Source organism: Eutrema salsugineum, unplaced genomic scaffold (assembly GCF_000478725.1).
Source record: "Eutrema salsugineum unplaced genomic scaffold, Eutsalg1_0 scaffold_10, whole genome shotgun sequence".
Lineage (NCBI taxonomy): Eukaryota > Viridiplantae > Streptophyta > Magnoliopsida > Brassicales > Brassicaceae > Eutrema > Eutrema salsugineum.
Window position 1 is genome coordinate 6,369,651 of NW_006256908.1, and position 24,571 is coordinate 6,394,221.

General features: G+C 35.4%; 7 protein-coding genes across 7 annotated transcripts; 4 read left to right on the forward strand and 3 right to left on the reverse strand.

Annotated features, from left to right (window-relative positions):
• Positions 1-819: 819 nt before the first annotated feature.
• LOC18027155 (mitogen-activated protein kinase kinase kinase 18) lies at positions 820-1,653 on the reverse strand. The gene has a single exon (XM_006410199.2). It carries the CDS (start codon positions 1,648-1,650, stop codon positions 820-822), a length of 831 nt encoding a protein of 276 aa, XP_006410262.1. The 5' UTR covers positions 1,651-1,653.
• A 3,714-nt stretch (positions 1,654-5,367) lies between these two features.
• Positions 5,368-6,020, forward strand: LOC18027156 (LOB domain-containing protein 14). Its single transcript, XM_006410200.2, has 2 exons — positions 5,368-5,646; positions 5,757-6,020. Exons 1-2 carry the CDS (start codon positions 5,368-5,370, stop codon positions 6,018-6,020), a joined length of 543 nt encoding a protein of 180 aa, XP_006410263.1.
• Positions 6,021-6,193: 173 nt separating this feature from the next.
• LOC18027157 (poly [ADP-ribose] polymerase 1) lies at positions 6,194-12,002 on the reverse strand. Its single transcript, XM_006410201.2, has 19 exons — positions 11,693-12,002; positions 11,003-11,052; positions 10,723-10,921; positions 10,457-10,643; positions 10,071-10,353; positions 9,700-9,895; positions 9,447-9,602; positions 9,318-9,378; positions 9,173-9,236; positions 8,599-9,082; positions 8,393-8,505; positions 8,238-8,314; positions 7,970-8,130; positions 7,684-7,875; positions 7,488-7,596; positions 7,280-7,362; positions 7,042-7,179; positions 6,732-6,914; positions 6,194-6,505 (listed from the first exon to the last, which is right to left on the reverse strand). The coding sequence occupies exons 1-19, from the start codon at positions 11,834-11,836 to the stop codon at positions 6,458-6,460; spliced, it is 2,928 nt and encodes a 975-aa protein (XP_006410264.2). The 5' UTR covers positions 11,837-12,002; the 3' UTR covers positions 6,194-6,457.
• A 1,199-nt stretch (positions 12,003-13,201) lies between these two features.
• LOC112081642 lies at positions 13,202-13,493 on the forward strand. Its single transcript, XM_024148480.1, has one exon. It carries the CDS (start codon positions 13,257-13,259, stop codon positions 13,476-13,478), a length of 222 nt encoding a protein of 73 aa, XP_024004248.1. The 5' UTR covers positions 13,202-13,256; the 3' UTR covers positions 13,479-13,493.
• Positions 13,494-15,046: 1,553 nt separating this feature from the next.
• Positions 15,047-18,299, forward strand: LOC18027158. The gene is made up of 11 exons (XM_006410202.2): positions 15,047-15,262; positions 15,350-15,978; positions 16,149-16,309; positions 16,515-16,575; positions 16,712-16,777; positions 16,975-17,060; positions 17,197-17,260; positions 17,353-17,565; positions 17,690-17,755; positions 17,838-17,917; positions 18,013-18,299. The coding sequence occupies exons 1-11, from the start codon at positions 15,121-15,123 to the stop codon at positions 18,122-18,124; spliced, it is 1,680 nt and encodes a 559-aa protein (XP_006410265.1). The 5' UTR covers positions 15,047-15,120; the 3' UTR covers positions 18,125-18,299.
• A 99-nt stretch (positions 18,300-18,398) lies between these two features.
• LOC18027159 lies at positions 18,399-18,892 on the reverse strand. Its single transcript, XM_006410203.2, has one exon. It carries the CDS (start codon positions 18,816-18,818, stop codon positions 18,603-18,605), a length of 216 nt encoding a protein of 71 aa, XP_006410266.1. The 5' UTR covers positions 18,819-18,892; the 3' UTR covers positions 18,399-18,602.
• Positions 18,893-21,114: 2,222 nt separating this feature from the next.
• Positions 21,115-23,976, forward strand: LOC18027160 (hydroxyacylglutathione hydrolase 2, mitochondrial). Its single transcript, XM_006410204.2, has 8 exons — positions 21,115-21,347; positions 21,877-22,059; positions 22,227-22,430; positions 22,534-22,657; positions 23,017-23,117; positions 23,225-23,299; positions 23,391-23,489; positions 23,589-23,976. Exons 1-8 carry the CDS (start codon positions 21,294-21,296, stop codon positions 23,739-23,741), a joined length of 993 nt encoding a protein of 330 aa, XP_006410267.1. The 5' UTR covers positions 21,115-21,293; the 3' UTR covers positions 23,742-23,976.
• Positions 23,977-24,571: the final 595 nt, after the last annotated feature.

A 24,571-nucleotide genomic window follows, 5' to 3' on the forward strand; every position in this document is an offset into this window, starting at 1 on the left:
AAGAGCAAGGCTTTGGTGGTCTTGTTTTGTTAGCTTATATGCGGTATTAAAAGAAAAAGACGCTAATTCATACAGAATTAATAATATCATTGTTCTAATTTTGTACAAAACCATTAATAACAAATATCATAACAAATAAATAAAAATAAAAGTAAGTAACAAAATTTTCATTATAAAACACAAATTTTTGCTCTCTTTTTTTACAAATTGTTAAGTGGTTCTTTTTTAAAAAAAAAAACACCACTAACCAAACTTTTAAAACCAAAATTTTTAATCAAATTTTTTTCGATTGACTAGATAGTCAAGTCATTCAATCTGTCTTGTTAAATACTCGAATAAATAAAATTCATAAGACTATAATACATATTTAAATTTTCAAATCATATTTTCTTAAAGTAGATAAAGTAGCCACTTATTTGAAATTTGTTTGTAATTTACTCTAAATCACAAATAAAATTAAATCTAACATTAGATAAAATAAATTTATAACAAACAAAATCAGTAAATACCAATTGATTATGTAGTTGTTGTGGAAAATAAAATGCAAAATCTTCAAAACTTCAACGATAAAGAAGAATGAGGAGAATTTTTGAAAGCTTAATTTGTCTAATTGATTAGAATTCTATAGGATACAATGTTGTCTTAATTTAAATTCCATTGCTTAATTAATTTATTAAATTGCTAATGTAAACAAAACTCATGTTCTTCTACTAATATTAAAAAATAAAAGTTAACAATGAATCAAATGAACTCTTCAAAACAAAAATATTAGAAAACGGGCCATATCCAATGTTTATTTTCTAAACCAATAGGCACGGCCTATGGGCCCAAGAAGCTATGCCTCAACAATGTGGACGCGTCTTTTCTCTCAGCGGGATCAGGCGAGAAGCAAGTCATGAGAAAGAGCTTTGCATCAACAGCAAGATCACTCGGAATCAGTGGCTCGTAACACTTCTTCAGACTCTTCAAGTCATAGTTTGTATGCCACCAAGGTTTCTTTCCAGTGTACATCTCCAACACAACACATCCCAACGACCATAGATCAAGCCCTTTCCCTGTCTCGCCGTGAGAAACCGATTCCGGCAACATATAGATCGGTGTTCCCGCGTAACGACGGCGAGGCTTCCACCAGCTGCTGTCTCCATCTCTTCTCGACAATCCGAAATCAGAAATCTTCAACTCGTAAGAGGTTCTTCTCCACCCGTTCTTGCTGACAAAGCTCGGAAAAACGAGGATGTTGTCTGGTTTGAGATCGCAGTGGACATAGCCGTGTCCGTGGATCGTGGCTAAACCTTCGAGAAGCATAAGAGTAAACTTCCTGATGATATAATCAGGCAACTTGTTGTCTTTGAAGCTTTTCAAGAAACTCTTCAAGCTTCCTCCAGCTGCGTACTCCATTGCGATCGTGTACTCTGAGTCACCTGCGTAGTTGATTCTCTCTTCTTGCACTCTGTCCACGTAGCACTGGACGATTCTTGAACATCCTTTGAATTTAGACAGGATCTCAAACTCTCTGTGCAGAGCATCGGAGTGTTTATCGTCGGAGGTTTTCACGGCGGCGTAAATCGTCTTGCCGTCGTGTTGCCCTTTGAATAGACTCACTGTACCATAAGAACCTTTACCGAGAAACTTTTCGAAGTACATGGCCATTGCAAATAGGTCAAACAATCGATTCTTCTGATACCTTAGACACCAAGCTTTTTAAGCGAATGTGTCAGGTCTCAAAGAACAAATATTTTTATACTGTCATATTTTCCTTTTTAACGGGAAGTTCAGATATGGAAGAAAAAGGAAAAATCAAATTAGATAACGTTGTGGATTTTAGTGTGCCTCTCGTTAATCTTTATCAAATAAGTCACATTAGAATATTTCAAGATTTATTTAATACATAATCTATAAGAATCAATTGTATAACAGAGAGATATAATCTGAAAATTGCAGTAACTCAAGGTGAACTCAACGAAAAGTACAAATCTGAAAAAGGAAAAAATGTAAAAACTGATTTACTAATCAATATTCTATAGTTTTTTATTTAATCTATTTGCTTTAACTCCATCCAAAACACGTTTTCCGTTTGGAAAAGGAAACTCTAGTAGTATAAACTTAGCCAGTATACATCACTAAATCGAGATATAGATGAGATAAACATGTTATAAAAAAAAGGAGAAACATAGGATAATTAATTATTAATGGGAGAATTGGTTTTATAATGCTAATTGAATTAGAATTTGTCCCCTTAATGTTTTTTAAATAAAATTTATCCTTTAATGTTTAATTTAAATTTAATCAAATTATACTTTTTAATTACGAATTAATAAATTAATTTATTTTAAAAAAATTTTATTAATAAAAAAAGAAAAAACAAGTAGAAAAGACTTTCTATCAAGCTTAAAAATTACATTGTAGTACGTTGTAGTCAAAATTATGCTTCATCGCAAAAATTTCCAAAGAAGCTTTCAACTCTGTTTTGCTTCTAAAAATTTGATCCTTCTTTACAACATCAAGCAAGTTAAGCCGAATGTTCTTCTCACCGTCAACTTTGTTGTCAACCATAACTGGTTCATCAAACTCTTCCTCCACTTTATGGCCAATGCCTCTAATATCATCATCGCCTGACTTCACAACCTGATCGTTTTTCATACAGCTTGAATCAGAGGCTTTCTTCATCAATTCGATGAGATTGTCCAGCGTACGCGGTGAATGTCACACACAAATATACCGAGGTTTTATTCCCAGAGTACCCAACAAAATTTTTGAGCTGACAATCATTAGCGATACTCACTGGTGGAGAGCCTACAGTATCAATCAAATCACTCGGTAGATAACTAAACTCAGCTTTGTGATTGACTACTTCATAGTCTTCTAGAACCATTGTTTCTAACTCTGCGAGAGTCGTATTTGATTCAACAGCAACTAACCTAGCTCCTTTTTCTGCATCAGCCACAAAAATCCACTTCTTATCTGTCCCTGATTTCCATGAACCATAAGTCACATAGATATGTAGCATGTTTGAAGCAGAAGACATGTAAACCTAGGGAAAATCTGCTTGGTCAATGTGAAAGAAGAAGAAGAGAACGATGACAGCCAAAAAAAAAAGAAAAAAACGTCAAAACTGATAAAAAACGTTGAAAATTAAAAAAATAATAATAATAAGATTTTCAAAATTTTTAAGATCTTTGAAATTAACTAATTTTCCTAGATTTTCTCAGATTTTGGTAGAAGATGTATTCTACGTTAATGTAGAACGAAGTCTAACAGGTAGAAGATACATTCTATGTTAATGTAGAATGAATTCTAACAGGTAGAAGAACCGTTCTACAATAACGTAGAACCTGGTCTAACAGGTAGAAGATGTATTCTATTAACATGTAGAATATAGTCTATCCAGTAGAAGTTATAATCTACCAATCGGTAGAATATATAAAGACCTATAGAAAACGACTTATATAGGCTGGTAGAATATGTGAAGAATTATATAAATGTGATTCTACGTGGACGTAGAACATAGAACATGCATTCTACTAAGCGTAGAACGAATTTTAAAAATATTAGAAAAATATTTTTTTTCCATAAATGATATACAAAAATATTTTTAATTTTTTTTTAGATATTTTCAAAATTTTTAAAATATAGTTTCAAATTTATATTTAATTATAACTGCCATAACTGATTTAAAAGGGTAACTATGTCAAAAAATGACAAAAAATAGAAAACATTAAGGGGACAAATTCTAATTCAATCCACATTATAAAACCAATTCTCCAATAATTAATAGCTAAATAAATGTTCATACAAAAAAACTAAATAAATGTCTTGATTACAACTTCATTACTTCACCAAGGTTTTTTTTCTTAATGCGTTCGTGGTTGAAAATAGACACCGTTAAAAGTGATGAACAATTAATATCTTTAAAACCATGTCGTAACAAAAATTGGTAGACATACATTATTAAATTTCTTAAATTTTTTAGTTTAGTTTTTTTAACGTTATGTAAACTTTGTGGTCTCGCGAGTTTAGTTAAAATCAGATGCAATATTGTGTTAAGAGCTATACTCAGGCTATAGAGTTATAGTGGTTAGGGTCATTGATATGCAAATCATATAATATAATACTACATTTTCATGGATTTGGGGCGGAGAATTTGCTTATAGTTTTAGCTTAAAGGAAATTTTACACTTACGTTGGGGATAATTTTACACTTAATATCATTTCTTAAATTATATGAAGCTTAACCCACGAATAAGAAGCTAGCTAGTTTTAAAAAAAAAAAAAAAAAAAAAAGAAGCTAGCTAGTTTCAATATGTAATTGGTGAAAGCAACTACATTCTACACCTATGGAGGGTAAAAAGTATGGGAAGACACACATTTAAAAACGCAAACAAAAATATCTCTGTTAAAATAAAAAATCAACATGAATCTTATACTTCTGGATTGATTTTTGTTTTGTTTCTTGCGTCGGATCTCCGAACTCCATTATCTGACTATTTTAATCTTCACTAAACCAACATTAAGTCATAAATCCACTATCAGTTGTTCATTATTTTTGAATAATTTAACTTTTTGTACTTAGATCAATTATTTTGGAATATTTTTGTTGATATAATCATGATTCATGATTGTTATGTGGGCTGGATAATCATGGGTCTCTATTTTCTAGCCTGTAAAGTTTGATCGAAACTGAGAGTGTTGCAAATGTTTAAATCCATTTAGAATTGTTTCATAGATTAACAATATCAACCTTCCCTTTGTGTTCGTCCAAATTTTCAAACAATGAAGAAAAAACTATATAGATATATATTATATTATTATGTCAATTGTTTATAAATAATTAACTATACAAACTCGTATTCCTCTAACTAGTGCATATTATTCACTTTCGTATTCATTAAAACAGCAATACAAATTTGAGTAAATAATGAATAAAAAGGCTATAAGTACTATATACCAATCAAAACAAAAAGCAAAATGGGTTTGGTTCATGTTTACTCATTGTTTTGTCCTATACGTCAACACAATCTCTCAGTTGATCGGATCTCAATATTAATATGGTTTTTTTTCCGTCAATAATATTAATATTGTTTTCTCTCAATATTTTCTAAAATTCTCCTCCTCAAAAGGTTCAACACAATTACATATAATAAAGAGATATTTTACAATGTACATAAACTTGATGAAAAAAAAAGAAGCAGCAATTTTGTAATTGTACGCCATTAGAGAGACAAATATGTAAAATAAGAAATGGAGTTGATAAATCCCACTCTCCTCTGCATAAAGACCGCATGCACCACTATATATAATCGTCATTAATAGTATTAATCTTCCTCCAAGATAGTATTTGATTTTGTTATATATTATTACATTTTGAGAATGGGTGGTTTAGGTTCACCATGTGGAGGATGCAAGTTCTTGCGTAGGAAATGTGTTGAAGGTTGTGTATTTGCACCATACTTTTGCAACGAAGAAGGGTCTTCTAATTTTGCAGCCATTCACAGAGTGTTTGGAGCTAGCAACTTCTCTAAGCTCATTTCTCATCTCCCTGTTCATGACCGTTGTGAAGCCGTACGAACCATCTCTTACGAGGCTCAGTCTCGTCTCCATGATCCTATATACGGCTGCGTCTCCCAAATCTTCTCCCTCCAGCAACAGGTTTGTTTTCTTATAATTATTCGCTTAATTATGATTAATAAACGAGTTTTTGTTTTAATCATCAACTCTAGTGTGCTTACAAGTTGCTTGACTTGCTTGTGTGAGTTAAGGTTGTTAGTCTACAAGCACAAGTGGTCCTTCTTAGAGAAGAAGCTTGTAGAAAGTTTCCTCAAGAGAATTGTATGGAAGAAGAGAAGGTTCTAGCTCAAGATATGCCCCAAGATCTTCACAGTTGGTTTCATCAACTAGTCTCGAACTCCAACCTTAACCAGATGAGTGATATTGCATCAACGTCCATGGATAAAAATGAGTCGTTTTGTAGCTCAAATGAATCTCTTTACTACCAGGAAGTCATGTTTCCATGGCCTGTTTGAGTACAAGTGACTAGCTTGTGAGAGATTGGAACTTTTACATTCTTGTAGAATCTTCTTTACTATCGACTTTTCGACTTTTTGCATCTAAGAAATCAGATGTTCAAAAAAAAACAAAAAAAAAGCATCTAAGAAATTGAATCAGCCAATCATTTTTCTTTGAATATAACCGCTTCTTCAATGATCCATTCATAGAACCAACAGTATTTTTAAACAAGTGGCCAAAAAACTGGTTAACTGAGAAATAGCATACAAAATGTAATGTAGGCTGTTTTAAGACCAAACACAACTACAAAGCCAGAGAAACAAAAGCTAAGTCTTCATTCTGAATTCGATACCCCAGAAGACAGTTAGTTACAAAAGTTGTGTCTTTATAATGGATTCGATTTCCCAAAAGACATTTTAGTTAACAAAAGGTTTCTTCCTGTTTGGTTTCGAGCTCATCTCTTGTGCTTAAACCTTACTTTCAACAAGAACTGCAACTTTACCTGTCCAAAGACAAAAAAATATTTGTCAGAACTGTACACACCATTAAGCATATAACTATAAGAACCAGTAACAGTATATGTCGCAAAAACAAAGGCAGACTATTCCAAACTACTCGAGTTAGACAACAAGAACAGGGACGAAAAAGATTTGCCAAATAATCCTATTGTAAAACGGTGCAAGATATAGGGAAATGAACAAGGAAGATTATTCGGAAACAGAAGTTACCTGGGCTGTATTATAGACGATATACTCGTTGTACATAAGCTCAGACGCCTTGACCTTCGATGAAACTGGTTTTCCACAAGGAACAGTCACATCATCTCTCCACTTGGCAAAGTCTGAATCCTGAGGCACTTTCTTGCCAAGCCCTTTGGTGGAGTGTTTCCCTCTCGGAGGTTTATCCATGTACTAAAGAATTGTAGACATAAGAGAACAGTCATATAAGAAGGCAAGAATATGATAAGTTATGCGCTATAGTCTCGAGTTAAGGACCAAATGGCAAGTAGAACAACTTTGAAAATGCCATTTGGCTCACCTTGGCTTTTGTTAGCTCGTGTACTTCTCCCAATGCAACTTCACTCAGAAGCATTAGACCCACAGGGTTTTCCTTACAAGTGTAGCAGTACTGGGCACTTTTACTGACAAGGTCAGCGAAGTAAATCCCCTTGCCAAACTGAAACACGAGATTTGAAGGAAGTTCAGATTCTCCAACAAGTCAACTAGATTGCAATGAGCCCTCAATAGACAAGCATAAGTACAGAGAGAGTACTTACCATGTAGCCAGTAGCAGGAGCTTCTGGAGGCGCAATTCTCAGTCCTTGGTTCAGAATTCCAACAAAATTTGTCAATCGTGAACCTGAAAGCAGAGTTATTGTGGTGATCAAACATGTAAACATAGAATCAACAAAAAAAATTAATAAAGGAAATTCAAGTATCTGCTCCCAGAATCAGATAACTGTGGCTGGTTTTCATTTGGCTTACCATGCCATAGGAGCATCTTATTGCCAAGTTTTTCTCTGTAAGGAGAATATTTATCAAACTCTCCTTCTCTTTCAAGAGTAAAAACTTCCTCCAGCTCAAGACTCCACTCCTGCCAAATCCAATAAACAGAAAATGAATACGAAGAACTATGACAAGCACACATATAAAAGAAAAGAAAACCAGAACTTGAACTCACTGTATGTGTTGGGGCATGTGTTGTGTTGAGATACTTCTCTATTAACCGGTAATCGTTACTGTCATGAGGAAGTGGTGATATATCACACTGCAATTTCTTGTACTTATCATCAAGAGATTCAGAGCTATCAACATCAAAGCCAACTAATCTTGAAGCTATTTCGATATCCTGCAGAGCCTCGAGCATTTTCACCTGACATACAGATGCAATACCATTTTTTTGTAACGCAGAATAAAAGGCCAAGAATAAAAAACCAACACCATGGATCATGTTCTACAGCGAGTACCTTTGACTTAAAGTCATCTTCATCTCGGATAATATGAGGATGAATAGAAGGGATCATGGTAAAAAATCTATTGCTAGCATCAACAAGCAAGTTCTCTTTGATAGAAGACTGGGGGTCGCTTTCAGTCAATAGCTTCTGTATCTCCGTCAATGCCTCAAAACCTATATAAGAGCACAAGCAAAAACGTAATTGAATGTGATGTAGAACGAAGATTTCATCATCTTTTTTTTTAGAAAAAAAAACCTAAAACTAGACAATTAGGAGTTACCCTTCTGTATATTATGTTTGCTAAGTTTCCCAAGTGGCATCTCTGACATATTTATCTCGAACTCCATCATAGCAGCTCTGTGGAGGAAATAATTTGATTACTTTAAACAGTTTTTAAGGAGACGAGAGAGCGATAATGGTAAATAAATTTCTAACCGGTATGTTTCCACATCAAATAGCATCTTCATCAATTCTACTAATGGAGGAGCAAGGTTGCTAGTGGTCTGAACTGGCTCTTTTTTTGCTACTTGCTTGTTAACTCCATAATCCTGACACAAAAGATCAAAAATAGAATATGAAGATTTTTAAGAAAATAAGAGAATACAAAAATCCAAAAGAAATGAATGCTTAAGAGAAATTACAATGTCCAATGGGAGAAATTTTCCAGGTTGCTTCTGGAAATTCGTTCTTTGTTCCCAAGATTCCCATGTGTTTCCAGTCTTTTCAAGAAATAGACGTTTGAATTCGTGAACTGCATCAGACTTTGGCATCTCTTCCAGTTTGTTACCTCCAATTTTTTCATTTCCAACTCGGCCCCATTTACGAAATACGTAGCAATCTGAACCTTTATCTTCTTGGATTATCTGGAGTATGTAATAACTATTGACACCGGTAGAAAGATCAGACATGCTCAGAGTTGTGTTATAGATACTGTTCCCATCTTCAAGGATGTGACAATGCTCTTGGAGGCCAGACGCTTCATGCACAGCACTTCGCCCTTTTACTTTAACAGTGACAATGCTCTCACCAGCGTCTTCAATTTTGTACTTGTCAAATGAAAGCTTCCTCTGCTTTTTAAAACATTCGACCAAATAATCCTCTCTAACGGTTGCCACTTTCAGCCTCCTGCCACATATATAACAACACCAGCGTTAAAAGTGAGAGCGAAAGAGTGAGATGAGTTACAGTGGAGGCACAATAAAGGCATTCTTCTACCTTGCCTTTCTCAATTCAGCATCATGCATATCTGTCGGGCCACAAACAACCAAACAGCTTGTACCTGCAAATTTGTGAAACAGATACATATTTTAAAGCAAAAAACACGTTCATAATAGTCTAAACCCTCAAGTAACACACATACCTTTTTTAACACTAGCATGATACTCTGCACCAGCTTCCTCAATTTTCTTCTTCCATGCTTGCTGCAAATGATCCCATCAAGCAATGAAGTGCAAAGATAATTGGAACAATATTTGAAGGAGGGACATACGCGTTCCTTAGAGGATCCAGCAATTGAAACTTTAAGATCATCCAGCTTTTCACTCCTTGAGGAACCAGCTGCAGATTTAGAACCTTGAGACGTTCCACCAGATGATATAGGGTTCAGAATACGTTTTGGCTTCACACTCGTTTGCGACTTATTCCACTGCAAGGAATCAGAAGACAAAGACAAACTTAATGCCAGTTACACCAAATATAAACTAGCCCATACCGATACCAACTCTACAAGACGACTGATTTACCTTTAGAAGGAACTGATTTTCTGTCTCCTCAGGGATTTTCCACTTCCCTTTGATGCGGTCTGGATCAGAAGTGGAATGAGAACACTTGCTCCATTCCGAGATGTAACCATGGCACTGGTAAATTCCTCCAGAAAAAGAAAGATGACCAGAGCAAATTGGGCAGAGAGCGAGTGGACCAAACATCATGCCATCAGCACTAAGAAGGAAGCAAGAAGGATAGTAGAGGTCAGAAATACGAATACGCATCAGACTGTCTGATCCAAACTATCTTTTAATAATATCCCACACGACTAACGGAAATAAAACAAAAGACACTTCAGAACGTCTTTCCCAAGTGATTTACTTCAACACAGCTTAGCAATGTACCTTACCATTTATCCCGCAGATCAAGTTCTGATCCTCTTGTACTTTGTTCATTTACTTCAAGCATTTCCCGTAACTCAGCTGTTGTCACATATTTTTTCAGGTCATCCTTCAGGTCCCACAATTCCTTAATCTGGGCTTCCATTTCCCTTTCTTTGCTACAAGGTTGTAAAGCACCGGTTGTAGACATGTCAAAACTTGTCTTAGCTAGTTTTGACTTCTGGTTCTCGTTATCACCAGAATAATTTCTTCGTTTTGTGCCTGCTTTTGTTTGACGTGCTTCTGCTGTATCTGTCCCAGTTGTCAAGAGAAAAAGACATCAGACAATGATACAGCAACCCAGGCTTCTGTATCACGGAATTGAATTTATCACCAAACAACTTAAGACTCTTACCAGTTTTGGCTGCAGGCGGAGCTTTGTTCACCAAGGGAAGAAGAGCTTCTTGGTCTGAGCCTGGTATGCTTCCCCACCCAGACAAACTATCGAGTTCAGTAGAGGAAGACATTTCAAGGAAACATTTTGCGTGGTACCACATCAAACCCTTGTTACCGGGGCCTTCAGGCTTAGAGAATATACGCACCTGAAAAGCCAAAACAAGTTCATAGAACAAGCTACAACCACTGAGATCGTATAAAAGATGAAGTAGAACAACACCTTACCTCTCCTTTCAAGATTTTGTCACTACACTTTCTGCAAGCAGCACGAGAAGTTTGTGACACTTCAATCCCATATTCTAATTTGGCATTACCACCGCTGCTACTCGTGCTCGTGCTATTCCCTGCCCCAGATTCGACATATTCTCTTATCTTTTGCTGATCTTCCCAACGAAGTGATTCTAAGCCTTCAACATCATCAACTCTAACAAAACCAAGAGACAAAAAAAAGTTTAATAGCTGAACGCTTTTAATATCTCCACTAAGTGACATTGGTTTTACATACGATTTTATCTGCTTCGTTTTCTTCAGTATACAGGCAGCATGGTGCCACATCTGCGTGAGAACGATAAAAGTACAGAGAGGATATGTTAGTTTGAAAACCTTCATGTCTAGTGGAGCTAAAGCAACATACAACTAGAATGGGGAAATTAAGCAGAGCAAGAAGAAGGAAGTAAAATTATAATTTACGGTTCAAGTGTAAAGAACAACAATCAAAAGTCTATTATAAAGCTCAAGAAAATGATTATGATCATCCAAACACAAAAAATAAACTGAAATCGCATGAATATGAAACTGTCACGAGAAAAAGAGCAGTCCACATATGCCATTACCAAAAGCACGAATCTTTTGCAGTCATCAAGAACTACATAATAAACTCAAAAGTGACAAAATTTATAGCTTCAAAAGCTGATTAATCATGTTCGATTAGGCATAAAGGAACAAAGAACACTGTGTGAGTAGAACAAACAGCTTTTTTAAAAGTGCGAAAAAAAAGGCTCCAAATTGAGAAAGAAAACAAGCTTGAGACGCAAAAGTAGACCTAGAAATAAACCATACGCAAATAAAAATCGCAATGTACAGGAATCAGGATGAGTAAAAGAAAACCCTCGTCGTCAATTCCAACGAAAAAAACCCTAAAAGAGGTAACTTTTATGGTCCAAAATTGTGGAAGAAAAGAGAGAAAGAAGCGTACGGGCATGACGCCATCGAATTGAGTAGCTTGAACCAACTTTCCAAGACGAAAGATCTCCTTGTTAATGGCGGACTTGCAAGACTTGCAGGAAGACCTGCCGGACTTGGCATACTCCGCCCTCCACGGCTTCTGTGGGCTCGCCATTTCTGCGTGTCACAGTGACGCGAGAGTGAGTGTGAGAGGACTATTTATACGTATGCTTCTCTCCCAAAGAAGATGATGATGATTGATGACGACGACGATGGCTTCAAGGTGACGCCTTTTTCAGATTGTGATTCTACTGTTTACCCCTCTTTCCTTCTTTTTTTTCACCGGCGACGTTTTTTCACCCTAAAAAGCAATGTTTGTCACCGTATATGAAGTTTCTCAGTCGATATGATGATTTAGATTATTAATTTATTACGCAATCTTTTATCTCATACAGGCTAGTAATTATTAAATGAAATGTAATTTGATTTATTTCGACAATTTTAGTATTTTATCCCATCCGTTTTCGTAATATGATGATTTTCAGTTTTGGTTTATCAAAACTCGGTGTTTTATATTTTTCTTATACAAGCTTACAATATACTGTAGTTGACAAAGTTCATGATAAGAAAATCAAATTTAATGCATACATATTAGAAAGCAAGAAGTATTAGATAGAGGTTAAGTAATAGGTTGACAATAGTAATTGGCAAAAGATAGCAATGTTGTTGAACGTATTAGATTGTTAATCAGTTAAAAATCATCCAACAACTCACACGTATTTAAAAATCATATATGGACATTTCTATTCTAATATAATAGAAGCTTGCCAAATAATCATTTTGCATTTGTTGAAATTAAGTTTTAGATACATAAAACACTACAATCGACCAAGATGCTTAGTCTATTGATTTGTACTAATTTGTTCGTTGTGTTAATATCTGAATTCAAACTATCTACTGTATATTGTTGATAATAAACTAGTATATTGGAATATATTGTTATGCAGTTATGCTTATGGTTGTACATAGTGTATTTGGGAAGCAGAAAAAGCATAATCATGAAAGTTAATAACTTTAGTAATAAGGAATCATGCTTAATTTGTAACTTACTTTTTCTCAATATAATTGAAAGATTATTTCAACAGTTCAACCACATCACTGAGTCCTATATATTGAACCGATTGTTTACAACATTAACGAACTGGAATAGAAAATGAATTAACTAATCACTCTGAACCGAAATAAGATGGTTGTCTTTTCCTCCAAATTTGCTAGAAATTCGCAAGACGCGATCTTCGGTGAGAGAGAGCCTAAGAAAAACCTTGTGATCCAAGACAGAAACCGTGTTATGTGTTAACTTGTTTGATCCGTTTCAATATTTATCTTTGATTCAAATGTTGAGAACCAAGTCTTTCCAAGTAAAAGTCAACCCATATTAATATTATTATCAGTATGTAAGACCAAAAAATGAAGTCCCCCTATATATATATAACTCATACTCGAATTATAAAGACTACTCAATCTCAATGCGAAACAAATAGCAAGACCTTACAAATTGTTGACTCTTTATTTCATCAGTTCAAAAGAGAAAAGTGATGTTGAAGAAACAAGTGATCATTGGAGTGATTTTACTTGCAAGTTTAGTGATTTTCTTGGACGCCAAACAAGTAGGAGCCACAAGGCTGTTACGAACCACCGTGGATAGTAGGATCCGGTTCGTGTTCGAGTCGTTGCAGAAGGGTTCGGTTCCTGGCTCCGGTAGGAATGGTTGCTCCCATATCCCCAAAGGCTCGGGCTCGGGCTCGTGCCACGGTTAAAGCACCCACGTGAATTTTGACCCCAATTCTGTTTTTTGGGCAATGTTAAACTGTTCCTTGTATCATATGTGTATTCAAAGCATATACGTGTTTCATTGTCTTATAGAAGTTCGTTAATTATTTTACAAATTAATGGTTATGTTTGATTAACCGGATTCTACCTTAAATTCAATAAGGTTTTGGTTCCCTTTTCCTAACTCGTCTTTACTGGTTATTAATTTAGTGTAATACTATAATCAAAACAAACAAACGATCAGTGATTCCCCGGTTATTATATGTTTTTTTTTCGGCAAATAATTTCATTGATATCAAATTAAGATTACAAAGTCAATATACAAAACTTCCGGAAAACATACATAAAAGCAGATATATGCGGCATATATTAAGAATGATATAACATGAATAGTAAATTGACGATGCTTTCCGAAGTAAAGTCTTATTCGCTAACGAAATATTAAATCTATTATTTTCCTTCTCTGAAATCATTCTTTTCCTAATGCGAATTGTGTGTTTGGCTAGCAATTTTTGGCTAAAACTCGTAATTATACACAGCATCATAAAACCTAATGTTTCCGTTGTTTGAAGCTTTGTTTCCACAATTAGATACATAGGATTCCGTATCCAATTCATTCTATAAAGGTTTAGCTTTGATCTTGTCTTCTTATTCAAAATCAATTTAAAGAAATTTGACTTCCTTTTCCTTCCGACTTGATCTGTGAAACGCCCGATCCCAACCAAAGCCTTTTTTTGAATCGTAACAGATGACCACTAGTAAACAAATCCAACGAAGAGGATCCTCCACCAATAATAAAAACACACATGCACATAAAAGGTTTCTTCAAATTCAAAAGAAAATCAGCAAAGATGAACCATGTCGAAATTGCCATTTGAGTACATAAATTCTTTTGAGAAGTAATTAATGCATAATTCACGCCAAATGCAGTAAATTGAAATCGATATTGTATTGCATCACTCCACGTTAACGAGGATTTAAGACAAAATCTAAAAAAACAATAATTATGAATATCATTAAGGAATCGGAAATCATCCGAAGAGGACAATTTCAAACAACCACCAAAGTTTTCACTCAAATGGATTAGCACTGACAAAATTGATCCAAAAAGATAAGGGATCAACCATCGGACATCGCTCTTCAAGAGGAAGAGAAAAGAAATGCAATAATTGCATAAATACTCTCTCATGAGAGAAAGGAAAAACATGAGTTTTATTGTAAAATTAACAAACTAAATAACAGAGAAGAGAGAAAAGTACAGCTGATGCCGGAGCCCGACGTCGGCCGGAGAAATCACAGAAATCCGGTGGTTGTGCCAATCACCCAGAAGTCGTGAGAGAGAAAACGGTTATCGAAGGATTGCTCCGGTTATTATATGGTTAACGTCTCAATATTATTCGTATCCGATACAAATAACCGAGTTAGAAAACTAAACCGATTCAGATTGCATAAGCCGGTTCAGATTTGATTCGATTTGAAGTTTGATCTTCCTTGGCGAGATTTCTAAACGCTTAAACCCTTTGATAGTTTCGATTGAACATTTTCCCGAGTTTTGGGAGTGTCCATAAACCCCACACTCTCTCTCTCTCGCTAAAGGCAAGAGGAAGAAGAAGACGAAGAAGCAGAGAAATGGTGAATAAACCTTGGAAGATAATTCCAAGGCCGCTTCTAGAAACCGTTCTCAACAACCATGTCCAACGCCACCGTGTTCCTCAGCCGCTTATCCTCCATGGTCCTCGTGGCGTCGGCAAAACCACCCTAGTTCTCGATCGTAAATCTTCCCTTTTGAATCCCTGAATTTCATTTTTTTGTTTCAAAAGATCAAAGCTTTGATTGGTTCCGATCTCAATTCTTTTAGGTCTTCTCGGAGACTGGAACAAAGGGCCTCATATCGCTGGCTATGTAGATTTTGCGCAATCGGTAACGGAACACCATCCAGATCACCAACAATCATATCCATGGGCGTCTTGGACCAGCTGTGACCCACCATTGTTGTCGAATTGCAAAACCCAGCTCGAGAATTGTCTTGAATCTATGAGCCACAAAGCTATCAAGCTTGGGAGTATAAGCTCGCAGCAGATATTCGCTACAATGAACAAATGGTATGGTCTTAGCACCTCACTCCGCCGTATACTTCAGGGCTATAACGTTGCCGTCCCGGAGAAAGTCTCCGTTTCGTTTCTCTGGGAACGGGCCGTTTATGCGCTATCTGTTCGACAAAATGCCGATGAGATTGATGGGTTGCTCGAATTGGAAGAGAAAGGTGATAGCTTGTCTGTAGAAGAAGCTTCGTACTATAGAGAGACCGCCTTTGCGTTGAGATTGGCGAGAGAGGTAATAAGGATGCACCAGAGTTGGAGAGCCAATGCCATTGCCCATCTAAATCGAACTAATGGGTTTTCGAGAACATTAGCAAATTCTTGTACTGACTGGCCGTTGCTACTGCTCCAGTTGTTGTCACAAGCTGCAGAGATTGGTTTCTTCCAGGTAATGGAATGGATAAGTACTAGTTTTTTTGTCTTAGGTCACTGAATCTTTCGAGCTTATGAGTAGTTAAACAGTGGCTGTATCATCTGGAAACATTTTGCGAAACTGTCGATGTTACTTTCATGCTGGCTTAGTTTTTGTTTGTCTTTGTTTCTTGTTTTACTTGGCAGCCTAAGCTGGTTTTAAACAACATTGAAATCTTGAAGAGTGCTATTCAGACTGATGATTCAACAGTTTCAGCGTCAATGTACCATGACAATCTTCTATGGAGAATAATAGCGTTAGGTGCAAATGAGCGCTGTTTACCTGTCCTGTTCGTGACTTCCGATAGGTTGGTCCATTTTTTGTTTGCCTCATTGGGTTTTATATGTACAAGCTGTTGCATTCTGATGATTGCCTGGTCTCACTGGACTTGTGTATCACTTTTTAGCATGTCACTTTGTCACAGAGATTCTGAATAGTCATTTTCCTTTCCGAAACTCTTATTAACCTTTTTTTATCATTATCTCTGATATCGGAAATTTATATCATGACAGCTACTACTCATATCAAGCCTTTGTTGACTTCGGGTTTCCAGACATCTTCATCTCTCGTGAGGTATAGAAGCTACACATCTATCTCTCACTAAACTATGGATTCTGCATAAATCCCACTCTTCTAGTTAACCCAAAAGTAAAATTTTTACCGGCATTATCCTCTTTAACATTGCATTTTGGCTTTGTTTTATTGGTAGACATTTGGATGGACTCCTCAAGAAGCCAAATTACATATGGTTCCTGATTACTTCAGCGCTTCGGAGGTGAGAAAATGCTGTAGGTAATGGCATGCTTGTTTAATGAACCCATAAAATTGATCATTAGTGTGACATTTTACTAAAACAAACAATATTACAAAATAGAAAAATTGAATGGTCTTTTCTGCTAACATTTTATTGTTTACATTTAGTTAAGTGACTGCCGTATATAATAGAATTCTTACATAAGCTTGGAATTGCAGTGGACTATCATTGCTGATGTTTTGGGTGCCAATTCTCGGCATCTATTCGAGCTTTATGCACTTAAGCAAAGTAATCATTACCAAAGGTATTGGTTCTCTGTTCTTTGTATTCTCTCATAAATTTTTCTATCTTCTTATCACTTATGCGTTTTGTCCGTCCTCAAAAGGCATCAAACTCCGTTTTTCATTTTTGAAATGTGACCCAAAGTTTGCTTTTTTCAGTTTGATGGGAAACAAAGCAGGTACATTTGAAGATATTGTGGATGCATACTTAGCATATCTACAAGTAAGCTCATTTAAAATGATTGCTTGCAATTGGTTTCAAATTACATATAAAAGTTTGTCCCAGTATGTCTTATCTGTTCTTTTCTTGTATAGATTGCTGTGGTTAATCCTGCAATGGAAAAAGCTTTGTTGCGGCTTCAACGGTATGCCAGTGATGCACAAAAGGGAAGCATTCCGGATGAAAGATTACGTTTTGGTGCTCCATGGAGGCATCCGCCGCGTACTGAGGATCCTACTCACTGCTCCGAGTGGGCTAAAATTCAGCTGATGGATTTTGTCCAAGCTCTTGTCAATACAGAATTCGCGGTACCAACTCTTCTAGACCCTTAATGGAAATGAAGCCAAAGTTTGTTTCATTTTTACCTTATCAGATATGGAAACCAACGATTATAGCATCACTGATAATGTATAAGCATCAATGGTTCTATAGGTAAATTATTTGGGTGACTATAGCCTTGAAATTTTTGAAGACCCTTCTGCAATGGCACTGGTTGAGGTAAAAAGTTCTATCTTTTCTTGATCGGTGGACACTACTTTTGAGACCCATGTTCCTAAAAAAAGGGTTGATTCTGTTCTAGGTTGGGATACTATATACTCAACGAGATCCATCTTTCTTCCGTCCTATATCTCAAGGCATTAAAAGATGTCTTGTTAGATGGTGAGCAAACTTTTTCTTCTCTTCTCCCATGGATCTGCTCTTTTAAATCTCTGCTGTTTTTCAGTTCTCACACAACCCCGTGATTCGTGTTACAGGCTCATCCAAGAGCGAATGAAAATGAGTTATTGGAGCTCAACCAAATATTGGTGGCAAAGAATCATTCGGGGTCGTTATTACAAGCATTTGATGCTTGGCTACAGAACATAGGCAGTTTCACACAGGTGTTGGTGGGAAACGGGTATACACTGCCATGAGAACGGCTTTTTATTCAGACGCTGTATATAAAGAGCATGTTGCTGTGTTATGTGAATTTTTTTGGTAAAATTATAAGTCAAATTCTTGAATTTATTCCACTGTATTGTCTGCCTTTTCAAGCCGAAAAGTCCAATAAAGTTTCTTTTTTTAGAACGTAAAATCTATTGATTATTACATGCTATTTTCTTGACCAACTTGGTGAATAGCGAAAAAGAATAAACATGTTTGTGTTGAGTCACTGCACAAACAATTAAAATAAAAAAACTAATGAAGATTCCGTAGATAACAATTCAAGTGTTATGAGACCAAGTCTAAAGACTAAAGCTATCGTAAAATTACGTAAATGTAATTATGTACGTAACACACAAATGTGGAGAAGAAAAAAAAGGAATCAAAGAATGATGAAGAGGAAGAAGATTCGGATGACAGCTTAGCCGTGGCGGCATCTGCCTGAACCACGAGGAATATTTGTGCAGCCGTTGCGACCAGAGCCTTGGACCGGACCTCTTTGCAGAGCTTGAAACAAAAGCCTGATCTCATCGACGGCCTCCGGGAAAGGCCTCATGGCTTCAACTTGCGTAACGTCCAAGACACCAACAAAAATAACAACCAAGATAATTACGAGCCCTAATTGTCTCTTCATCATACTTAAGTTTTTAGTTCTTCTAATTTTTGAATGGGAAAATGAGAACAAAAATGAGCTTTCTATTGGTTAGGGGAGTGTAGGGTCTCTTCTTGGTTTGTGAAATTGTGATTGTATGTGTAATAAATTCGATAATGACTCTTATATATAGGGGTTTTTGAGATGTCAGTGTTTGACTTGGGAAAGGCTGGTCTCACTATCCTAGGTTTATGTGTATAGACACACACACACATATATCAACTTTGACTTTGACTTTACTACAAAAGAATTGGTTTTCAACAGTTTGAACCATATTGTAGGATTTTGGAATAGAAAATTCACTTAGACACGGTTTGTCCAAGTCCACATCGGCTTTTTACTAAAAATATATTGGACTTGGCCCTAGCTGCCTCACTCTAAACCAAATTCTGATTTCGGTTTAGATTGGTTTATTTTGGTTTGCCGTTAATAAATAGAATTTATTATTAAATATGGAAATGTGATTTGTAACGAAGCATAATTATACTTTTTAACCGTAAATGATTACTGCAACATTGGTTGGTGACATAGGCACAGTGATAAACTTAAGTCTATATGTCGCAAGTCATCTGATTTTTCAAAAATGATTGATTCATCAAAGTTATGAAACATGTGGATAATCAAATTAAAATGTTCCAAAAAAAAAAAGCCAAATTCATACACGGTGAGTTATAACAAGTTATTTGTAATATGTTTGCATTAAAAATTGACTGAATAACGTTAATATTGTAAAAGGCAAAGCCGCTTTATTTTACCCTACAATTGAGATATATACACAAATGGTATAATAACGTTCATAAATCTATCATATGTATGACTAACACACCATTTTCATTAGGATTAGTAAATATAATGAACTAAAAATATTTTTGGAGGTTGAGGATGAGATTATGCAAATGACCGACTTGGAAAACAAAAAATGGGTATTTCTATTGCTCCATCAACAAGATTTTGAAATGAAGAATTTAGGCTGATATTTAATTTGGTTATAACCTAAATGTATGTGTTTATTAAGATCAGGGGGTTGTTTATGTTTGTTTGAATCGGGAATTTTGGTCTCGTAGGATTTTCTTGAGATTTGACTTTTAGTTGGGAAGAAACTCGGCTTGAAAATATTTGAACATCATATTGGAATTAATCAAACAAGGTGATACACGACCCGGTTCGCCTTACATCACGACTTCTTATTCACACTGGAACCGGATAATTTTCTGAAAACCGGATCACAAGCCCGGTTTGAGTTTATCACATGAGTATTGATCCACAAATCATAAAATCGGTCAAAAGAACAAAACCATTAGTTACTTGTTTTCTGTTTCAATAGGTCGCATTAAATTCACTAATTCAGCCTTCATCTTATGAAAAACAAATACTTCAGCATTCAGTTGTTTCATAAGATGTTTTTTTTTGGTCGAATGAGATGGTCTTATGAAATTCACTAATTTCATAATTTCATAAGATCATCTCCAACCATGGATTGTGAAGAACAGTATAAGAGTTCTCAAAACAATAATATAAAATGAAATCATGTAAAAAATGAAGAGAAAAGTCTTTAAATGTATAAAGAGAAATTCTAAAACAAGAGATTTTGGATATTCTCTCTTCTATTTTAAAAACCTCTATAATATTTAATTATTATTTTCTATACATACAACTTCTATACATACAACATGAATAACTTCCAAAATATTTTCATTGGAGATGGTCTAAAAAGTTAACTGTACAAACAAACGCATACGCGTATAGTTTATAAACACATAATTTTAAAAATATTTTTGATTGTTGCATATACTTTGCATACCTTTTTATAGGTCTTCCCAAACTAAAAATATTAAAATACATGTGTGCTCGCGTCATGTCCATGACTCATGATTCATGTGGTAATTTATTTCAAATTATTCGTTTTTTTTTGGGGGGGGGGGCGGGACAAAACATTGATTATAAAATGGTTGATAATAATATAGTAGTAGACTAGTAGTAATTAGTAAAAAAATTCGGTAAATGTGAGAAGCTGAACATGGAGTCAAAATTAATTTTAAAAAATTACATGAAAGGTGCTTTTTAGTCGGCACAATGCAAAAACGTTTTGGAGAGAAAATGCACTTTAGGCATTTTTTTGAAACTATTTTTCCTAACAAAATTGAAAATAAACCCATAATCGTGAAGACACGTCTTGCCTGAATGCCTCGCTGTTTCATGTTTTGGTTTAGTATTCGGTACGGTTCGATCCGGTCCGGTTCGATCTGTTTTGGTTGTTCTATGGCATTTGATCTCTCTCTCTCTCTCTAAAAGCACCTCGACTCTGTACGGCTTTTTCTCTCTGACGCTCTTTCTCCGTCACTTCTCTTCGAAGATCCTTTCTTATCAAAGAGAGAATCTCTGGGAAGATAGAGAGGAAGAGGATTCCTTTTAATCTAAGAGAGAATTCTCTTCGAGATAGATACAGAGAAAGAAAGAGAGATGCAAGCCATCTCGAAAGCTTCTTCTGCTATCTCCTTCTTTCGATGTTCTGGGGTTTGTTTGATTTTCGTTTCTCTTTTGTTTTTTGTGGTTCTTTTTCTCTCTATTGAATTACTTCACAAATTTTTGGTGAAGAAATCATACTTGATAGTCTATAATTCTGAAATTTTGATTATGATTCATGAGAAGGGGAAAATTTCTGACTTTCACCAGTGCATTCTTAGAAGTGTATCTCGTACAACTGATCATAATCTATATACTTAATTGTTGATGATCGTTTCGTTAATTTCAATTTCATACCTTGATTCATTGTCTAAGATATTTATCGAGGATTGTAATTTTGAATTGGTCGATTGAAAGCTTGTCTAATTAGCGTTAGTAATCGAAAAATTTAGTGTTTATAAATAGAAATATCAAACTATTGCTTTATCAATCCTTGCAGTGATGTTTGATGGCGTTAGTTGCATTCGTATAAGCACATAAGCTTGTTGTTTGATATCTCGTTGTTCACTTTCTCGTCCTTTTCAAAGTAGAATGAAATAAATGTGTAACATCTTACCGTTTTTTTCTTTCTTTCTTTCAGAAGATAAGAACTCAGACATGTGTTGCACCATGTGTGAGACAGCTTAACCTCAGAAAGGGTCTTGTGTGCAGAGTGATGAGACTGGTCTCTTCACCTCTTAGGACTTTGCGTGGTGCTGGTAAATCTATTCGAGTGTCAAAGTTCTGCAGTGTCTCCAATCTCTCCGCATTGCAGATTGAACTGGTATGTTTGTGTGTGTGTGTCCTGTGGGAGCTTCCTAAACCATTTTCTCTCAATACTAACTAATTTGGTTCATAGATTTGTTTGCTTCTCAAATTTTCATTCCACAAACCCATTTATTAAGGCCATATTGTCATTAAATATAACTCTCAGGTGTTTTCTCTTTTCAGGTGCCTTGTCTTAAGGACAACTATGCTTATATTTTGCATGACGAAGATACTGGTACAGTTGGGGTGGTTGACCCTTCTGAAGCTGAACCTGTTATGGATTCGTTGCAGAGAAGTGGTCGAAATCTAACGTATATATTGAACACACATCATCACTATGATCACACTGGTGGGAATTTGGAGTTAAAAGATAGGTACGGTGCAAAGGTAGGAAGATATAACTTCTCTTTCTATTCTTCTTGCGTTATGATACATTATAAAAAAAGTTGTTGGAGATGAACGTGAAGAACGCTACCTATTTGAAATGTAGGTGATTGGCTCAGCGGTAGATAGAGACCGGATTCCTGGAATTGATATTGCCTTGAAGGATGGTGACAAATGGATGTTTGCTGGCCATGAAGTCCATGTTATGGATACTCCTGGCCATACAAAAGGTTGTTTATATTGTTAACATTTGGAAGCTTTGAATGTTATATTCCATGCATGTTTCATTCCGTTAAGCCTTTAGTTTACTATATTCTCGCTTTGAAGTAGTTGAAGATCTACATAATGTGTGAGCATAATCTGAGACTGGAGATTTGGGTTTCAAATGTGTGGATTTCCTTATAGACAGCATGGAAATAGAAAATGTGTGCTCTTTATGTGGTCTTGGTTTGGTACAGAAGATAGTGTTGTCTCTCTTGTTCACAGAAGTTAGTTGGACATATAACTGTTCAGGATGCACAATGCACCTCTCAAGCATTTTTGTCTCCCATTTTACTCTTTTTTCTAATCATCTTATTTCTACTTTCAGGTCATATCAGCTTATACTTTCCAGGGTCACGAGCTATCTTCACAGGGGACACCTTGTTTAGCTTATCATGTGGTAAACTCTTTGAAGGTACCCCTAAGCAGGTAAACACCAAATGTCTCTTATCTTCCTGCTTAATTACATTTTCTTTTGGAACGAAACTCTCAGGAACAATTCATGTATACTTCGTCCTCTGCAACTTGTTCTGCAGATGCTTGCTTCTCTCCAAAAGATCATAGCTTTACCAGATGACACAAGCATATACTGTGGTCACGAATATACACTGGTCTGTTATATTTTTAGTATCTTAGTGTTGTTGAAAAAAAATTAACTAATAAGGGGTGGTCTCAAATGACTTAATATTGATTTGGGTGCAGAGTAACTCCAAGTTTGCGTTGTCTATAGAGACAAACAACGAAGTACTCCAGTCTTATGCAGCTCATGTTGCCGAGCTCCGTAGCAAGAAATTACCTACGGTAAAAGAATCATTCATTACCAATGATCCTTATGCATTGCTCAATTTTACTGGTTGACTTAGTGTTGATTATTGTGTTTTGTTTTGTTGTTGTTGTCAGATTCCGACAACAGTGAAGATGGAGAAAGCTTGTAACCCGTTCCTACGCAGCTCGAATACAGATATTCGTCGGGCTTTAGGCATTTCAGAGACTGCAGATGAAGCAGAAGCTCTGGGGATTATCCGAGAAGCAAAGGATAATTTCAAAGGGTAGGCTTTTGCGAGGTAAATCTTTTGTTTGCATCTGTAGTCCATAAATAAGGTGTGTGTAGCCTTTTCACATGGACCTTTTTTTTCTTTTACTTCAAGAAAGACAAAAAAAACACAAAGAGAGATAATTTTAATGTATAAAAACTTCTAACTTTGGTACAACACCGCAATTAGGTTTTGGGTGACGATTATTCTTCAAAAATCAATCATATACAGAAAAGAATTTACCCTTTTTCTTATTTTGACTTATTCATGCGAATTGATTGTTCTATTTTATATTTTTTTATCTCAAAAAATGCTTTGTTTCTTATGTTTATTAGCGTTTCTTATATGGAGAATACACACCTACTAACTCATTTCAGTATCACAATAAAGTTATTTGTAGAATATATTATCTGTAGCAGATGTGACTTGATAAACATTCATTTTTGGATTTAAAACAAAAACATCCATTTTCAAGCATTCATTTTTGGATTTCAAATACAAGCAACAATATTTAGAATAACAAAAACAAAAATATAGTAAAACGACACTTATGGTGAAACGTAAGTAAGTAGACTCCTCTCATGACAAGATTCAACTTTTAAACGTTCACGTGGTTTGGTGATTAGCTAGTAGGCAATAGCTTAACCATTGTGGGATTTGAACTTTGAGTAAGAGGATCAAGTTGGTCATTGTCATTAATTTCAATAACTGTATATCATTAATAAATAACCTAACCAGCTTTTCAAATTGAATTTTTTGATTCCATTAAAAGATTAAATTCTTTTTTTGTTCTTTTATTCTAGGACCACTCGTGTCAAAGTAATACTTCTCCGTTAAGAAAAAAATCTA